At 42.4% G+C, this 16,729-nt stretch overlaps 1 protein-coding gene across 1 annotated transcript in view; it reads right to left on the minus strand.

Moving 5' to 3' along the window:
• Positions 1 to 1,386: 1,386 nt before the first annotated feature.
• The window catches only part of AGXT2 (alanine--glyoxylate aminotransferase 2), a 389,079-nt gene continuing 373,736 nt past the window's right edge, over positions 1,387 to 16,729 (minus strand). The window contains exon 14 of the mRNA XM_086960517.1: positions 1,387 to 1,898. Within this exon, the coding sequence (XP_086816643.1) occupies positions 1,782 to 1,898 (117 nt within the window). The 3' untranslated portion in view covers positions 1,387 to 1,781. The remainder of the gene's footprint in view (positions 1,899 to 16,729) is intronic.

The following is a 16,729-nucleotide window of genomic DNA, read 5'->3' on the forward strand; positions in this document are numbered from 1 at the left end:
TTGGATATAATGGCTAAGAACTGGTCTGAGCAGGAGTTAGTTTTTGGAGATATTTGCGCTTAGCGCGAATATTTCCATCGCGACGCCTGCCTTGCTAATAGGCGATAGCGATGTTAGCGACTGCTTTCAGTCGCTAACAGGTTGGGTATGCCCACTTTGCATGTCATTAGCGATAAATATCGCTGACATGAAAGCGGGCCCCAAACCGCTCGCTATCGCCTACAAGCTGTCCCTAACTGCTGTTAGAGACAGCTTGCTAATAGGGCGATAAAATTATCGCACGGCCACTAAAGCGACGATAATCACATATCGCCAGCCTTTGGTAATATGCCCCTGAGATTCAACAACGCCTGTCAGTATAGATCTAGGACAAGAATATTCTTTGACATATGGCCACTTGAAGGAACATAAGTCTATGCCTAAAAGACAATTAATAAATTGCTCGATAAATGCAGAATGAAGGAGGTGAGCTTTCAGCTCATGCTAATGATGGTGATTTTCCCTGCAATTTAAGATGACTGGGGGTGAAGTACGCACTGAGAAGCCTTTGTTGTGCACACATTTCCTGCAGAACTGTTTGTATAAGGTAGGAAGAATGGCCAAGAGTAGCAAGGAGGAAGGCTGTGTCTAGGTGATAAGCATGGCTGGAAGATCTTGAACAGATACCAAGGGTTTCAATGATGTATTAACACGTCCACAGGTCGCAGCGTCTTGAAAAGTACTCTCTTTCTTTCGGAGTCTGTGTGAAGATATTAGTGCAGGCGAGATATGATAGATTTGCTTTAGTCCTAAAATGAGGGTGTAAAATAAGGCTAAAAGTTTGAGGGCATTACAATAGGGAATTCCCTTCACTATATGCTGCTCCCAAATGTCTTCTCACCCTCCCTGCACCCCAAGTCCAGCATTGCTGTTGCCCTTAATGACACATCCTCAGATTGATTTTTTGTTAGAATGTCTGTATTTCTCTCCCACTCATCTCAATATCAAAGTGGCCTCAACCCAATGTGTCTGACTTGAACATATCTTGCAGTCCGCTTGGTCACCTATCACAAAATACGTTAAAAATCCATATACCCTGTGGTGAAACATGGCACATACATGAACTTCCCCGAAGATTGTAAGGACTCAAGAGGTTCATGGTTTTCAGCAACTTTGAAGATTTCATAGAGTTTTGATACTGGTAGCTCAAGAGGCCTGTCCAATTAGAGGTCTTAATGAGGTTTGCTATTGGAAGAAGTATGCACACCATTCATGAAGCATAGCATCATATCTGATCACGCGTTAATAAAATTTAAGATGTATCAAGATGCAACAGTTACATAAGCCTGGGCAACTTTCTCATAGCTATCTTCTGAAATTACAAGATAACGTGCATATCGAAATTAACACAATGTTGTTTTATGTATTCTTTATATTAATTAAATGATTACTGTAGACATATATTTTGTACCAAGCAAGCCATACTCAATACTGTGTAAGAGACCGTAAATTGACATAGATGCTTGAATTGTTCTCATCGGATAAACCATGTAACAGCCGACAATCAATCGAGGCATTAGGTTCACATATACAGATTGGAGTAAACACATACTTCTACTCGGTTTCAGTTGTCATATCCATTTGAAAGCATTCTTTAGTTGCATAAAGGATCAGACTAAAGGTACTTAGCATGAATGCCATCTATTTTCTTTAGATGCTGGCTAATATACATTTTTCATCTTTAGGGAGTACACGATTTGTTGACAAGAAGGTACATAAGACCCATAAGGCGTGTTTGTGCTCTATCTCGAACTTGTATTCCTCCTCTCCATGTGCCGGGCAAAGGCTTCTCGAAGCACTGCCACACCGAAGTTCACATCTTCAGTCGTGATACACATTGGTGGTTTGATGCGGAATACCTGAAAATGAGGATTGAGGGAAAAGTGGTCAAAGCACAGTGTAAGTATGCAGGGCTGATGCATAAAGGTGTGTAAGAGCACATGAAAGAGTATTCTGGTAGTTTTCTTTTACATACTCCTACATGCCTTCAGAAGTGGGCCCAAAACATTGAAAATTGGAATACAATGGGAATATTCTGGTCATATAAATATCCAATTAGTACAAACAGAAAGGACTGTGCGCTCTTTTCACTTTTAGTTGTAGTGAATTGGCTATTTCGTAAGAGTATATAAAACAGTAGTCCTGTAGTACTACTTCCTCTACTCACAAATGGGTTTGAAGAGGGAAGCCTTTTATACAAATACTGGATCATAACATTAAATGTAGAATCTGAGCCCACACCAATGTCATCTTTCTCTTGATACAGCACATTAGCCACCACTCCCCCTTCTTGCTGAATTAACTTTTTTGACAACTTCTTTGGCAACCCGTAGTGATAAAGATAAATATATCAATATGTAAATTGTGCATTCAACCTTGATTTGGGAATGTGTCTTTCATTCCCTAACGATGGATCCACTCACTGGCAATATTTGTAGAAAGGGCTTGACAAAGCAGCTGAGCCTTATGTTTCTTGACAAAAGGGGCAGCCCATTCGCCACACTGTCTTTCCTCATAATGTGACAGGCTACAGGCGAATATCCCATAGATTTGAGTGCATTTAGCACCTAATAGAAATGGTCACATAAAACCGCTTCAAGTCTCATATGTCGATTTAAAAATTATAGCCAGATCCTAGGCTTACTAGGCATCATAATTTAGTTGAAGTTAGCAAAACAGTTACTGCCAGAAGTGGGCTTCAATGACAGGAACTTTGAAACACTGGCAAAGCAAGATGGGGGTTTACAGAAGAAAGACTAAAGAGTGAATCAGAATCAGAATAAAACTTTTTTCGTTTGTAACAGGATAATCATAAAAAGCACTGAAAAAAAACATTAATAGAATTAATGTAAAGTGCATCACGTGTTCTAAAAAACATTTTAAAAGTCAATTAAAAAGAAGTATACATCCTGATTCTAGATAACAATACTCTTTCTTTGGGTAAAAATTATTTTAAAAAACATGGCTAGCGACCAAGCAACGTGTTCATTGTCCAGGAGCTGAAGTTTCATAAAAGCAGGAAGATATTATCTCAGCCCCCATTTCCATAGAATTGGTAAGATCCAGACCTTTCTTGTCTTCCCGTTAAATTTGCAAAATAGAACAATGTGTATCGATGATTGGGGTGACCGGTTGTCACAAGGGCAGGGTTGTAACTTGTTAGCCCACCTATTTAATGTGGGAAAGGAGACAAGCCTATGTATTGTACCTAGTCTGAATCTTGTTAATAGGAACCTGTCATAAACCCCAGACACAAAAGCTAAGTATGCCTGCAAGCTAAACGTGAGAACCAACTGATGCTGCATCAAACTGGGCTTAGATATTTCCCTTGATAGTCTTTGGGTCTCCAGGTTTGAGAGTACATATTTTCTTAGCTTTTTCCTAGTAATCAAGGTAATAGTGTCAATAGGTTAGTAAAATATTCTTGTTTACCCATATCTTTCATGAAATCTTGGATAAACTTAACCAGGGTATCCTTTGTACACCACCAGGCTGAGACTATCCTGTAATACCTCTCTATTGAGGATGGTCTCATCACACGACCATATCCTGTGCCACAAGAGGATGGGCTCTGCTTTAAACCCTTCTATGCTGATGACGGCCCCCAGCCGTCATGCATCACGGTGCTCGTGTGCTGATGACGGCTGGGGGCTGTCATGAACCCGCCCACGTATTAAAAGCGCCGCACAGGCGCAGAATCGCAGCCGCGCCCAAGGGTTAATAAGGTCTGATATGTGTGGAAGACACAGTTCAGCGTGTGAAACATAAGTGGAGGTACTGGAGGTGACAGATAAAACGTACTTTAAATTTGTTTTTCAACTAATTGAATCGGGTTGGTGTTCACAAAGATCCAAATACCCGCCCAAAGGTGGCAGTTGGTACACACTTAGCTTTATATATTTTTAAAAGCTCTAGAGGTGGTTTACGTCCCAGTTTTTTTGCGAAGCTGGCTAAAGCGGACGTAGTTCTAACTAGTGCCAGCTTCTTTGCTTCACAAAGGTCCTAGGTTTTGGTTGATAGTTCGAGAAATAATTTACACAGGCTCAAGATAAAGGCTGTGTTTTTCCTTTCTTCCGAGTCCAGCCGGACCTAGAAGCGTTTATTTTGGAAAACAATTTATAAATATAAATAGGATAGGATAGGCGAAACCAAGTCGCACATGAGTAACTGGGCACAAGCCTGTACCTAGTCAGGAAAGGACAATACAGGGGAAAAAGAAGAAAGAATAAACATGCAAACAAGGAGAACAGGGTGGCTTATAATACAATGTATACAAATTTAAATAAGCACAAACCCACAGTATCTGCCGTAAAAATTGCAAATCATAAAACAAGCAGTACTGCAAAACAGTCGACGAACGTTTCGATCCCTATCTCCAGAAATAGTGGGATCATCTTCAGGACTAAGATAGATTTTGCCTGATTGTTTTGAGTGAGCCTGTAGGGTTTAAACAGGGAGGAAAGAAAGGGAATTGAAAACAATTCATTTGAAAAAATAGTCAGTCGTCACTCTTTTCATGCAGGGTGCAACACGTTCACATGCAGTTGTATGTTCCAAAGGGCACGGGTGGGTATGTGCGCATATTTGGAGTGTTGGTGGCCAAGTAGGGCATACCGCGTTTGTTCATTAAATTAGTGCTCGGAGACGTGATAACCGTGTGTTTAATACGAAACGGAATGGAAGCGACGATTGCCTGTGCCAATTCCTACATTGGCTGAATAATAACTGCCTAGGGCTCACTTTCACCATCTCCACCAATAATGACTCAATCTCCTTTTTGGATCTTACAATCTATCACTGTGAAGGCTCCCTACTGACACGTCTCTATCGTAAGCCGACCGAAAAAAACACCCTTTTGGCTTACAATAGTAACCATCCAAGAGCACTACGCGATTCACTCCCGTACTCGCAATTTTTGCGAATCAGACGGAATTGCTCTTGTAAAGATGATTACTTCCGAGAAGCTGCTACCTTAGCATCCAAACTCAGGGAAAGGGGATACCCTAAAAAGTTAATCAAAAACGCTACCAAGCGTGCTTGGTATTGTCCTAGGGAAGCCTTACTTACACCAAAAGAAAAAACTGAATCAAAGCGCATAGCTTGTGTCTCCACTTTCTCACCAATTTCCAATAAACTGAGAAAGACAATTCTGAAGCACTGGCCAATACTCAACACCGGTGTCCTGTCCATTGAAAAAACAGTTTTTGCTTTTAGGAAAAGTAAAAACCTCAGAGACCACCTTGTGAGGGCCGCTTTGCCCAATTCTCTACCTTCCGCAACACTTGATAATGTATGGGGTCTGTCCCCCATTGTTGGGCATGCTAAATGTGGTGGATGTAATAATTGTGACAGTGCTATGGAAGGAAAAAGCTTTACCTTTCACAATGTTACTGTACAATGTCGTTCCTTTTCCAACTGTAACAACTGCAACGTCATATATTTAATCCTATGCCCATGCCAAAAAGTGTACATTGGACAAACCAGTCAGAAGGTAAAAATTCGCATTGGGCAACACAAAAGTCGCATTCGGTGCGGGACTCTGAATGCACCTTTGGTGGAACATTTTGCGGACCAGAAACATTCTGATAACGATCTGAAATGGACTGTCCTGAAAGTACTAAGACTTCCACCAAGAGGTGGCAACATGGGACAATTACTCAACAAAGAAGAGCTGAAGTCCATCATACAGTTCAACTCTATCCAGGATGGCCTCAACAGAACAGAGGATTGGACTAGTCTAATATAATGGTCTTCTGAAATGAGCTGTTAATCGTCTATGTCCGAAATTTAATTTTCTCCAACTGCAGTTGTCTTTTATGTAGCTTGAGTCCTTGTGAGACAGAGAACCGCACTATAACCACAGCCAAATATTCACACGTTTTTCACTCCACCACTCCAAGATGGCACCCACCTTTAACGTACACTATCACGCCGAACTAGTCCATTTTCACTTTCCATCACCAAGTCACGGACTATATAAAAAACGCCGCTGCATGCAGACACTTAGCACCAGGCCATTGAGCCTCCAGACGGGACCCCATTTCGGCCCCACTACGAGCAGATTACGGTAAGCCTTGACTGGACACAACCCATTGGCCCCCACGTGGCACGGGTCCAGCCCAACATGCCTCATGTAATCCATATTTCTCCCATGCAGGCTCGCACGGAAAAGGCCCACGCCATTGAGCGACCTGTGGACATAACGAACCGTAATTAACGGTAATTATCTGCGTGCACCCGCCGCCCTCACTTTCACCCTTTAGCACTCCAAGCCCACTTATCGTTCATCATTTTTTCACAGGTTTCAACTCATCTAAAGTTTCCCACAAAGTCCATGCAAGACATGCAGGACTGTAACGGTAAATGACCACTTTTCACAGCAATTTACCACCACGGCCACACCCAATATTCTCTGACCTAAATACTTCCTTTTTAGGCCCTTTCTGAACTGATCCAATTGGACAGATACCGATATCCTTCCTGACGCCGCACACCCAGTACTAGGCGGTAAACGGTAAATATGGTTACCAGAATTCCATTGACTCTGACCCCTTATTTTCAAACGGTTGATTGAAATTATTTTTCTAGGCATCGGCCGCTCAGGAACTGAATACCCATTGAAGTGTTCTTGACCACGCACAGCCCACCGTGCCTCGTTCGTGGTAACTAGATTCTCCAAATATTGGGTCCTCTCCACACTACTTGTGACCCACTTGTCCAACACTCCTCCACCTTGTCCATTTTTTCGTATTAAACACACGGTTATCCCCTCTCCGAGCACTAATTTAATGAACAAACGCGGTATGCCCTACTTGGCCACCAACACTCCAAATATGCGCACATACCCACCCGTGCCCTTTGGAACATACAACTGCATGTGCACGTGTTGCACCCTGCATGAAAAGAGTGACGACTGACTATTTCTTCAAATGAATTGTTTTCAATTCCCTTTCTTTCCTCCCTGTTTAAACCCTACAGGCTCACTCAAAACAATCAGGCAAAATCTATCTTAGTCCTGAAGATGATCCCACTATTTCTGGAGATAGGGATCGAAACGTTCGTCGACTGTTTTGCAGTACTGCTTGTTTTATGATTTGCAATTTTTACGGCAGATACTGTGGGTTTGTGCTTATTTAAATTTGTATACATTGTATTATAAGCCACCCTGTTCTCCTTGTTTGCCTGTTTATTCTTTCTTCTTTTTCCCCTGTATTGTCCTTTCCTGACTAGGTACAGGCTTGTGCCCAGTTACTCATGTGCGACTTGGTTTCGCCTATCCTATTTATATTTATAAATTGTTTTCCAAAATAAACGCTTCTAGGTCCGGCTGGACTCGGAAGAAAGGAAAAACACAGCCTTTATCTTGAGCCTGTGTAAAGTATTTCTCGAACTATCAACCAAAACCTAGGACCTTTGTATAACAAAAATACGTAGTTCCACCCGTAGGTCCTTGGCCAATTTTTACGGGTTCCCTTGTATACCAATACCTAGCTTCTTTGCTTCGGCAGCCTTAGCCCAGGTATCGTTATTACTAAATAGGATACCTAGATAAGAGAAGCTCTTGGTGGCAGTGATCCGATTTCCCTCCACAAAAATATCCCTATGCTTTTTAATACCATGACCACATCTCATTATTAATGTGTTTCAGATATTAATTCTGAGGTCAAGATCCATCATAAAATTATGGAAATTATTTAAAGTCTTCTGCAGGCCATTCTGAGTACGTGACAAGATCACAGCATTGTCCGCATACAACAATGCTGGGATTGGGCGAATGCCTATCTGTGGAAAATCATTGGCACCTTTAAGGAAAGCCTGCCCTAACCTGTTAATACTAAGATTAAAAAGAAAGGGGGCTAGGACACAGCCGTGCCTACCCCCCCTACCTATTGGGAAAGCAGCAGTATGTTCACCTCCCTATCCGAATCGCATGCTTGTTTTGTCTCAATTATAAAGGAGACAAATAAAGTTAATATTTCTATCAATCCCCAGCTGTGACATGATCTCCCAGAGCTTTGAGTGCCTCACGCAGTCAAAAGCTGCCGAGAGATCTTCCAAAGCCAAATATAGATTACCCTTTTTAGCCCAGGTATTCTTTCCCATAAATATCACTATATTTAGGCTCTGTTCCACGGTCCCTAGGCCTTCTCGGAAACAGTTTTGAAGATCTCATAAAATTCGGTTTTCCTCAGCCCAGAGCTGCAGGCGCTCTAAGATGATGTGTCCCACAACCTTAGCCATTGAGTCCAATAAAGAAATGGGCCTATAACAGAGTAGATCTTGTCGATCCCCCTTTTTAAATATGGGGACAATAATGGATTCCACCCAAGTTGGTGGAAAAGCGGCCTTACAACTGGTGTTGATTATTTGAGTAATTATTGGAACCCATAGAGTGACATTGGACTTGTACAGGTCCACAGGAATCCCATCTAGCCCAGAGGCCTTGCAACAACCTGGGCAGACTTGCACATCCAAGGTTTGGTGACAGCTCTGCGGACACCAATGCCACTACCTTCCTGTATCAAGCCATCGCACTGCAGAAACCTCCCTCAGTGTGGCTCTCTTCCTTATGCAATCACACCGGGGTCACTTCACTGCTGTACCTCGCCAGCCCCCGTCAACATGGCCCCCTCTCATACAGATCTGTGGTCTATAGCTGCTGTCTACTGCAAAGCCGCAGTTTTTGTTTTTATTTAAAAAAACTTAATTGTATAATTAAAGCATGGTACATCAATGTCATGAGTTCAGGCAACTGTGTGTCAAGTATTATACAGATTAAATGCATATTCCCATGCTTAGTACTGTACATGAAGCAGTGACTTTGTACGAAAAGAAATTGACATTAGCATCATTCTCTCCAATTAACATTTACCCCATAGTTCAATACAATATGCATTCCTGAAGTAAGTAGCACATCCAAAGTCCAATACAAATCAGTGAAGTGAAAACGACTCCAGTTGTTGGCAGAAGGTCGAACTGGCAAGACATACATCCTGGAGCTACTAGCCCTATATGAGGCTGGTGTGTGAGCATTCGCAAAAACCACAGTTGATGGACAGAATGCAGAACAATGTCATACACTCACCCCAGTACAGAGATCTGGGGCTAAATCCATCTTTTTCTGCACTCCACACCACCCCAGTTCAGACATGGCCATATGCAAATCAGTCTGACCCTGTGCCTCATGGGAACAGTCCAGCCCTAACTGCCAAGCCATGCCTTCCCTGGACCGGAAACAAGCTTCCGAGGACCGGTTTCTGGCATTCCAGCCGTCTTCTGCCCGGCTTGCTTGAATCCAGTGGTGTGGAAAGCATGGGACTCACGCCTGAGCATACCCATCCCCCTCGGGGTGACAAATGCAAATACCACAGTTGATGGACAGAATGCAGAACAATGTCATACATTCAACCCAGTACAGAGATCTGGGCCTAAATCCATCTTTTTTTGCACTCCACACCACCCCAGTTCAGACATGGCCATATGCAAATCAGTCTGACCGGGTGCCTCATGGGAACAGTCCAGCCCGAACTGCCAAGCCATGCCTTCCCTGGACCGGAAATAAGCTTCCGAGGACCGGTTTCTGGCATTCCAGCCGTCTTCAGCCCGGCTTGCTTGAATCCAGTGGTGTGGAGAGCATGGGACTCACGTCTGAGCATACCCATCCCACTCGGGGTGACAAATGCAAAAATCACAGTTGATGGACAGAATGCAGATCAATGTCATACATTCACCCCAGTACGGAGATCTGGGCCTAAAGCCATCGTTTTTTTGCACTCCACACCACCCCAGTTCAGACATGGCCATATGCAAATTAGTCTGACCCTGTGCCTCATGGGAACAGTCCAGCCCGAACTGCCAAGCCCTGCCTTCCCTGGACCGGAAACAAGTTTCCGAGGACCGGTTTCTGGCATTCCAGCCGTCTTCAGCCCGACTTGCTTGAATCCAGTGGTGTGGAGAGCATGGGACTCACGTCTGAGCATACCCATCCCACTTGGGGTGACAAATGCAAAAACTACAGTTGATGGACAGAATGCAGAACAATGTCATACATTCACCCCAGTGTGAGCATTCAGCATTTAAAAAAAAAGCAGCACAATGTATACTCTGGGAGGCAGTTTAAAGAAAAAAGGGAGGTCTCCTCACAGTTCCGATTTAGGGACGAGGAGTGATAGACAAAAAAACGGAACAAATCCCTATTAGTACCACACAATGGACTATCGTTTGTATATCACCATAACTCAAGAAACCCTTACAAAAGCAAACAACATTTTAGATTGCAAATATGCAAATGGACGAGAAGATCTTATGAAGTTTGTACAATTTATTTCATATAGTATGAGGTATTAAGTTACAAATTACAGTGCCACATTATGAAATTTAAAAAAAATGTATCAATACACATCAGTCACAAATACAATTAATAAAAAGACAGTAAAAACAAGTTTATCAAGAGACAGTTAAAAACAAGTTGTCGACGCAGCGTTTCGGTTTTTGTAATGACACCTGCATCAGGACAAGGTTCTAGTCAATAAAGAAAAACATAACATTAGATACAATTGTCACATCGTTGTTTTTACATATTTAATCTCTATCTACATTGCTTCATAGTCATCAACCTATAAGAATAAGAACATCTCTTAGACTGAACAGTTTGGATCAGGGCACATTATTTCAGTGGTTTCTGTTTTTTTTAGTTATGTCAGATCACAAAGGAAGTTACAAACTATGCCGGTAGAATTCTATCGCTACAGGGGCATATTCCTAGATGTACTTATTCATTGTACATACCTTATTAGTAAAAAAGATTCCCTTAAATTTAGAAATCTGTTCCTCTGTTTTCAATTAGAGGGGCTTTTCATACACCTTCAGGCCACCTCTATTCAGGTGTATCTTTTCTTGAAGGATTATTGACAACGTCTTCCGACACGGATACCATCAATTGCAGATCTAAAAATTTAATATACTTGATAAAATGCCCCTGTAAGTTAATATATATAGGTGAAACAAGTCGTGAAATCCGACTAAGGATTAACGAACATAAATCAGCAATCCGCACTAAGAAAACAGGAGCGCCTTTAACAGATCACTGGCAAGAGGCAAGCCATACAATCAATGATTTGCACTGGTGCGGAATAGAAAATATTCAGATGAATTTAAGAGGAGGAGATATGGATCTTAAAAGAAAAAAACAAGAGCAATTTTTCATGTCTCTTTTTAATACAGTTAAAAAGGGTCTCAATAATAAAGAAGATTGGGAACGCATCTTATAGATGTTTCAATAATGCATGAAGAAGAACAAGCCTTTGATGTAACTATTACTATCTTCCATAAACTTGTGTCAGATCTACCCTTAATAGCAAATTACCCTGTGCTGTATTATCAGTCTGTATCTCAATTTTAGCCAGTGCAGACCCCATGATATTTTGATTATCCAATAGAAAGTTTAAAGATCGGAGGTATAGGGTCACTAAATCCATCACCCCTTCATCCATTAATAATGAATGACCAATAATAATGGTATGTGCGGGTTATCCACAAGTTATTTATCCCGCCCGATGTACTTAGTATATCAGTAACATACTAAAAATAAAATAGATATGGAATGAGATAACACACTAAAAATAGATATGAAATGTAAAAGAAGAGTTAATAATTCGTATTTTTTCTTTTCTCGCATTTTTTTCTCGTTTCCAAATAATTCTTTCAAGACATTTGTAAGAGAGTACTTTATTTAAAGCATGTCCGAATGGTAATTCAAGATGGAACCCGCAAGTGTAAAGAACTACAAAGGTAGTTAAAAACGTACGTTGCAAACCTGACATGGGATTTCAAGAGGAAGTCCGCAAGTGTAAGGAACGACAAAGGTAGCTCATAACAGAGGGCGCACACCTGATACGTACGAGGAAGTGATTCTCCCTGACAACAAATACCGCGAGACTTAAGAAAAGCGCACTTTTCTCGAGGGTACATAAAGAATCTAAAAAGGGCAATGCGTATGACTAGCCCGACGTGATGAGGTGCAAGAGGAGCAGGGAGGTCGATGAACATTTGTAAGGTAAGCTCGACCCACACAGAAACTCTAGCTGAGATCCTCGTATGAAGCAGGCAGTCAGTACAAAAACCAGAGAGAATTACAGGGCGCGCTTTTCCCTTTTGTAATGTTTGCATCTCTTAATTTCTTAAATAGTGAAGCATAATAGAACAGGCGGCCTTACAAAAAATACAGCAATCCTTTAAAATTCAGAATAAGATTTAAATCTTATTACCGGTACGAGTACTGCACTTACAGATCCCGGAAGTATTAACCAACTAGAACATGGGATGAGGGTCTCCCCGACATATGCAAAGTGTTGAGCAGATGAGTTCTGATGATGATTCAAATAACACGGCTATCTCTTAATAATAAGATGTATTCTGACGATAATTACCGTGTTTATAAAAAAAGACTGGATAATTAAAATTTAGTGATGGTCATTCAACAATAAACATGATCACTAGAGCTAATGCGACAAGCTAATATATGCCTTACTAGCCCCACTAACTGAAGACAATAGAATAGGGCTAAAAATAATATTTGTTTTACATAAATTAAATGCACTTTTTTTTCTTAAATTAAGAGTGGGCCTTAAAACAGTGGGCCACATAATACTAAATGCATGACACCAAGCATGCTTTTATTTTAGAGCTGGTGAATTGACAAAGACCGCTTCTACAAATCATAGAGGGATACATCGCAAACATTGACAAATCCAGTCACGTGCAGTCCCCAAGGCTGAATCCCTGCTTTTAAGGGTAAGTGTGCTCTAATATTTTAGTATTAGTGGATTAATCTCCTGTTCCGAAAAAGCACTACATTATCCGTTTTTTTCAAATTAATCCTTCCAGATAACTTCGAAATCTCCAAAATTCGGTGGCTCCCCTTGCCCTGTTTACAAGAAATCACTCAAAAATTTGAGGTAACTTATTGAATCTTAGTTGTGCTAAATTTTAATAAAAACCTAGCCTTAACAAAAGGGTGTTGAATTAACTACTATCAAACATGGATACTGAGAAGGTGTAATGGTCTATTTCCCACAAAGGTATCCGTGTCGGAAGACGTTATCAATAATCCTTCAAGAAAAGATACACCTGAATAGAGGTGGCCTGAAGGTGTATGAAAAGCCCCTCGAATTGAAAACAGAGGAACAGATTTCTAAATTTAAGGGAATCTTTTTAACTAATAAGGTATGTACAATGAATAAGTACATCTAGGAATATGCCCCTGTAGCGATAGAATTCTACTGGCATAATTTGTAACTTCCTTTGTGATCTGACATAACTCAAAAACCCAAAAACCACTAAAATAATGTGCCCTGATCCAAACTGTTCAGTCTAAGAGATGTTCTTATTCTTATAGGTTGATGACCATGAAGCAATGTATATAGGGAATAAATATGTAAAAACAACGATGTGACAATTGTATCTAATGTTATGTTTTTCTTTATTGACTAGAACCTTGTCCTGATGAAGGTGTCATTACAAAAACCAAAACGCTGCGTCGACAACTTGTTTTTAACTGTTTCTTGATAAACTTGTTTTTACTGTCTTTTTATTAATTGTATTTGTGACTGATGTGTATTGATACATTTTTTTTTTATTTCATAGTGTGGCACTGTAATTTGTAACTTAATACCTCATACTATATGAAATAAATTGTGCAAACTTCATAAGATCTTCTCGTCCATTTGCATATTTGCAATCTAAAATGTGGTTTGCTTTTGTAAGGGTTTCTTGAGTTATGGTGATAGACAAACGATAGTCCATTGTGTGGTTTTACTCTGGGAGGCATCCACCCATCCGGTTGCGCTGTTGATAGGCCAGAAAAAAGGACCAGCTAGTAAAAAGGACCACCTCGCAAGTGCATACCCCAGCTAGAGGACTAAGAAACACTGGCGCCATCAGTGGGTGTTTCCCCCTGCCGTTCATCATCCTCCGCCTGTTGACGAAGTAGGAAGGACACGAAGGGAGCCCAGATGTCTTAAGGCTTTGATCGTAAAGGTAGTAATTCAGCGTAATCCTGTAAGTGTTCCTGCCAAGTGGACATTGTCCGAATCCAACATTTAAACTTTGGTGCTCGCCCCTGTCCCCACTGACACGCCACCAAACGTTTGGCTAGTAGAAGGCTAAGTGCCAGGAATTTTCTGTGCCCAGTAACCACCTGCTGTGTCAGGCCAAGGAGGGCTATCAAAGGACAGGGGGCTATTGTGATGCCCAGCATTGTAGAGAGCCCTTCGAACACCTGTGCCCAATATGTGGCTACCTGCGGGCAGGACCAAGCTAGGTGAATGAAATCAGCACCAGCGGAACCACAGCGTAGACAGCAATCAGAGTCACGGAGATGGAATTTGTGTAGGCGAGCAAGGGTGTGGTATAAGCGGTGTAAGAATTTATAGTGCAGGAGTCACAACCTATTGTTGCCTGTGATGGCTTTCGTTTGTGTGCAGCTGATCTCCCATTGTTCATCTGTCAACGGTTCTGTGAGGTCTCTATCCCATTCAAGTCGGGCCCTTAAGGTGGAGGGGCGCGGCGCCTCCTGTACGTGTTTGTAGAGCTGGGAAACGACATGGCGTGGAGTATCTGCGTGTACTATGGAATGTAGTGGCGCAAAGGTGTCCGGTTCAGTGGGGAAATCAGGAGTGATAGTGCAGGCGTTCTGTCTCAGACGGGTGAATAGAAAGGTATCCATAATAGAGGACGACCTATCATTAAAAAACTGATCCTTAGTCAGAAAAGTCCCGTTAATATATAAATCACGCCAATGACCATACCCCAGTTCCCTGAGCATTTTGCGGCCTATCGCTTTGCATGTAACCTGAACCCTGGGATCATTGTCCAGAGGCAGTTTGGGTGAGTAGAGGAACGTACAGTCCAGGACTTGTGCCATCTGATGCCATGGAGACACAGTGCAGTAAACCGTGGAAAGGTCGCGCTCTCTGGGCCCCACCTTAGCATTGATGTATCCAGTACTGACTGTAAGGGCTACGTGGCCATATTTCACAGCGAGGTGCGCCATGAATGGTGGCGGGTAATACCAATATGCAGCGAAGTGTGCTTGGGCGCAGTCATAGTATCTCTCGAAGTTGGGGACCTCGAACCTGCTTAGATGGAAGGGGAGCAAGAGAGTATCGAGGCTGAGGCGTGCTTGCTCCCCCCCCCATATTAGCCTCGTAAGTTGGGATTTCAGGGTACTGAAAAAATAAACTCCCTGGATTATATGGAATGTTAACAAAGAAATTTAGTAGTTTCGGCAGCTATCCTCCCAGCCATTGATAGTGGGAGGTGAATCCATTTGTTGACATTATCAGTAATTTTATCAATTACAGTGCCATAGTTAGCCCGCATCATGGCATCCTTCTGTCTGGTGATGTGAATTCCTAAGTATTTCAGGTCTTCTTGTTCCCACATAAGAGGGTAGTCAAGTTGGTGCGGATGAGTGTTGTCAGTCAATAGGAAAATGGTAGATTTGGCCCAGTTGATTTGCACTCGGGCAATTCCCCCAAATTTGGTGATTTCGCGCAGTACCGGGTTTACATTTTCTTGGGGCTTCTTAATGTAAAGAGTCATGTCGTCCGCATAAAGGGACACGAGCAGTTGACGGGCGGGGTAGATGAGGCTGCAGTGGTTATGCTTTTGACGGAGTTTCGCGGCTAAGGGCTCGATTGCGATAGCAAAAAGAATAGGGGATAGGGGGCAGCCCTGGCGTGTGCCTCTTTGAACAGTGAAAGGGTTAGATCTGGCTCCATTAAGCAGTACAGTAGCGGTCGGCAGGAGATATAATAATCAAACCCAGTCTATAAAGCTGAATGGCATCCCCATGTGTTGTAGTGTCCTCAGGAGGTAATCCCACTCTAGCTAATCGAAAGCCTTGGTGGCATCCAGGAACACAGCCACGGCTTCGCACTTAGGGTCTATGTCCTGAAGGACAGCATGCAGAGTGCGGAGATTGTGCGAAGTTGCACGATTGGGGACAAAACCAGCCTGGTCTGCAGGACCAATCCCTCGCTGAGTAGATTGAGGCGGGTCGTCAAGACTTCAGCCAAGATTTTAGTGTCGCAATTCAGTAGCGATAGGGGCCGATAGGAGTCACATTGTGTAGGGGGCTTGCCAGGCTTAAGTAGAGAGGTGATTAGTGCTTCGCGCATGGTGCGGGGGAGGCTGCCTTCTTTAAGTGCTGCGTAATATACCTGTTTCAGAATGGGGGCTAGGATGGGAGCAAAGAGTTTATAAAAGTCTATAGCTAGGCCATCTGATTCAGGAGCCTTACCAGACCGCATACCCATGATTGCCTCAGTTATCTCGTCCAACTCCAGCTCTAGATGGAGGAATTTCTGCTGGGTCTCTCCTTGCCAGGCCAGTGCGATTTCGTCAAAGTAAGCTGAGAGGTCCAGAGGATCCATTCTGTGTGAGGAGTAAAGCGTATGATAGTGTTCCTAAAAGGTGCGGAGCTGATCGGGAGGCTTCTGTGTATGTTCCCGTCAGTATCATGTATTTCAGCGACATAGTTCTGAAATCTGGGGGGCTTAATCGAATTAGCCAACGCCTTACCAGGTCTATCTCCCTTCCCATAAATGTGAGCCATATGTGGTCGTCCCAGGAATTTGCATTCCCTATCTGCAGCTTGAGTGTACTCAGTAAGTTTGTCACGCATTTG

The sequence above is a fragment of the Lissotriton vulgaris genome, chromosome 3_1 (genome assembly GCF_964263255.1).
Source record: "Lissotriton vulgaris chromosome 3_1, aLisVul1.2, whole genome shotgun sequence".
Lineage (NCBI taxonomy): Eukaryota > Metazoa > Chordata > Amphibia > Caudata > Salamandridae > Lissotriton > Lissotriton vulgaris.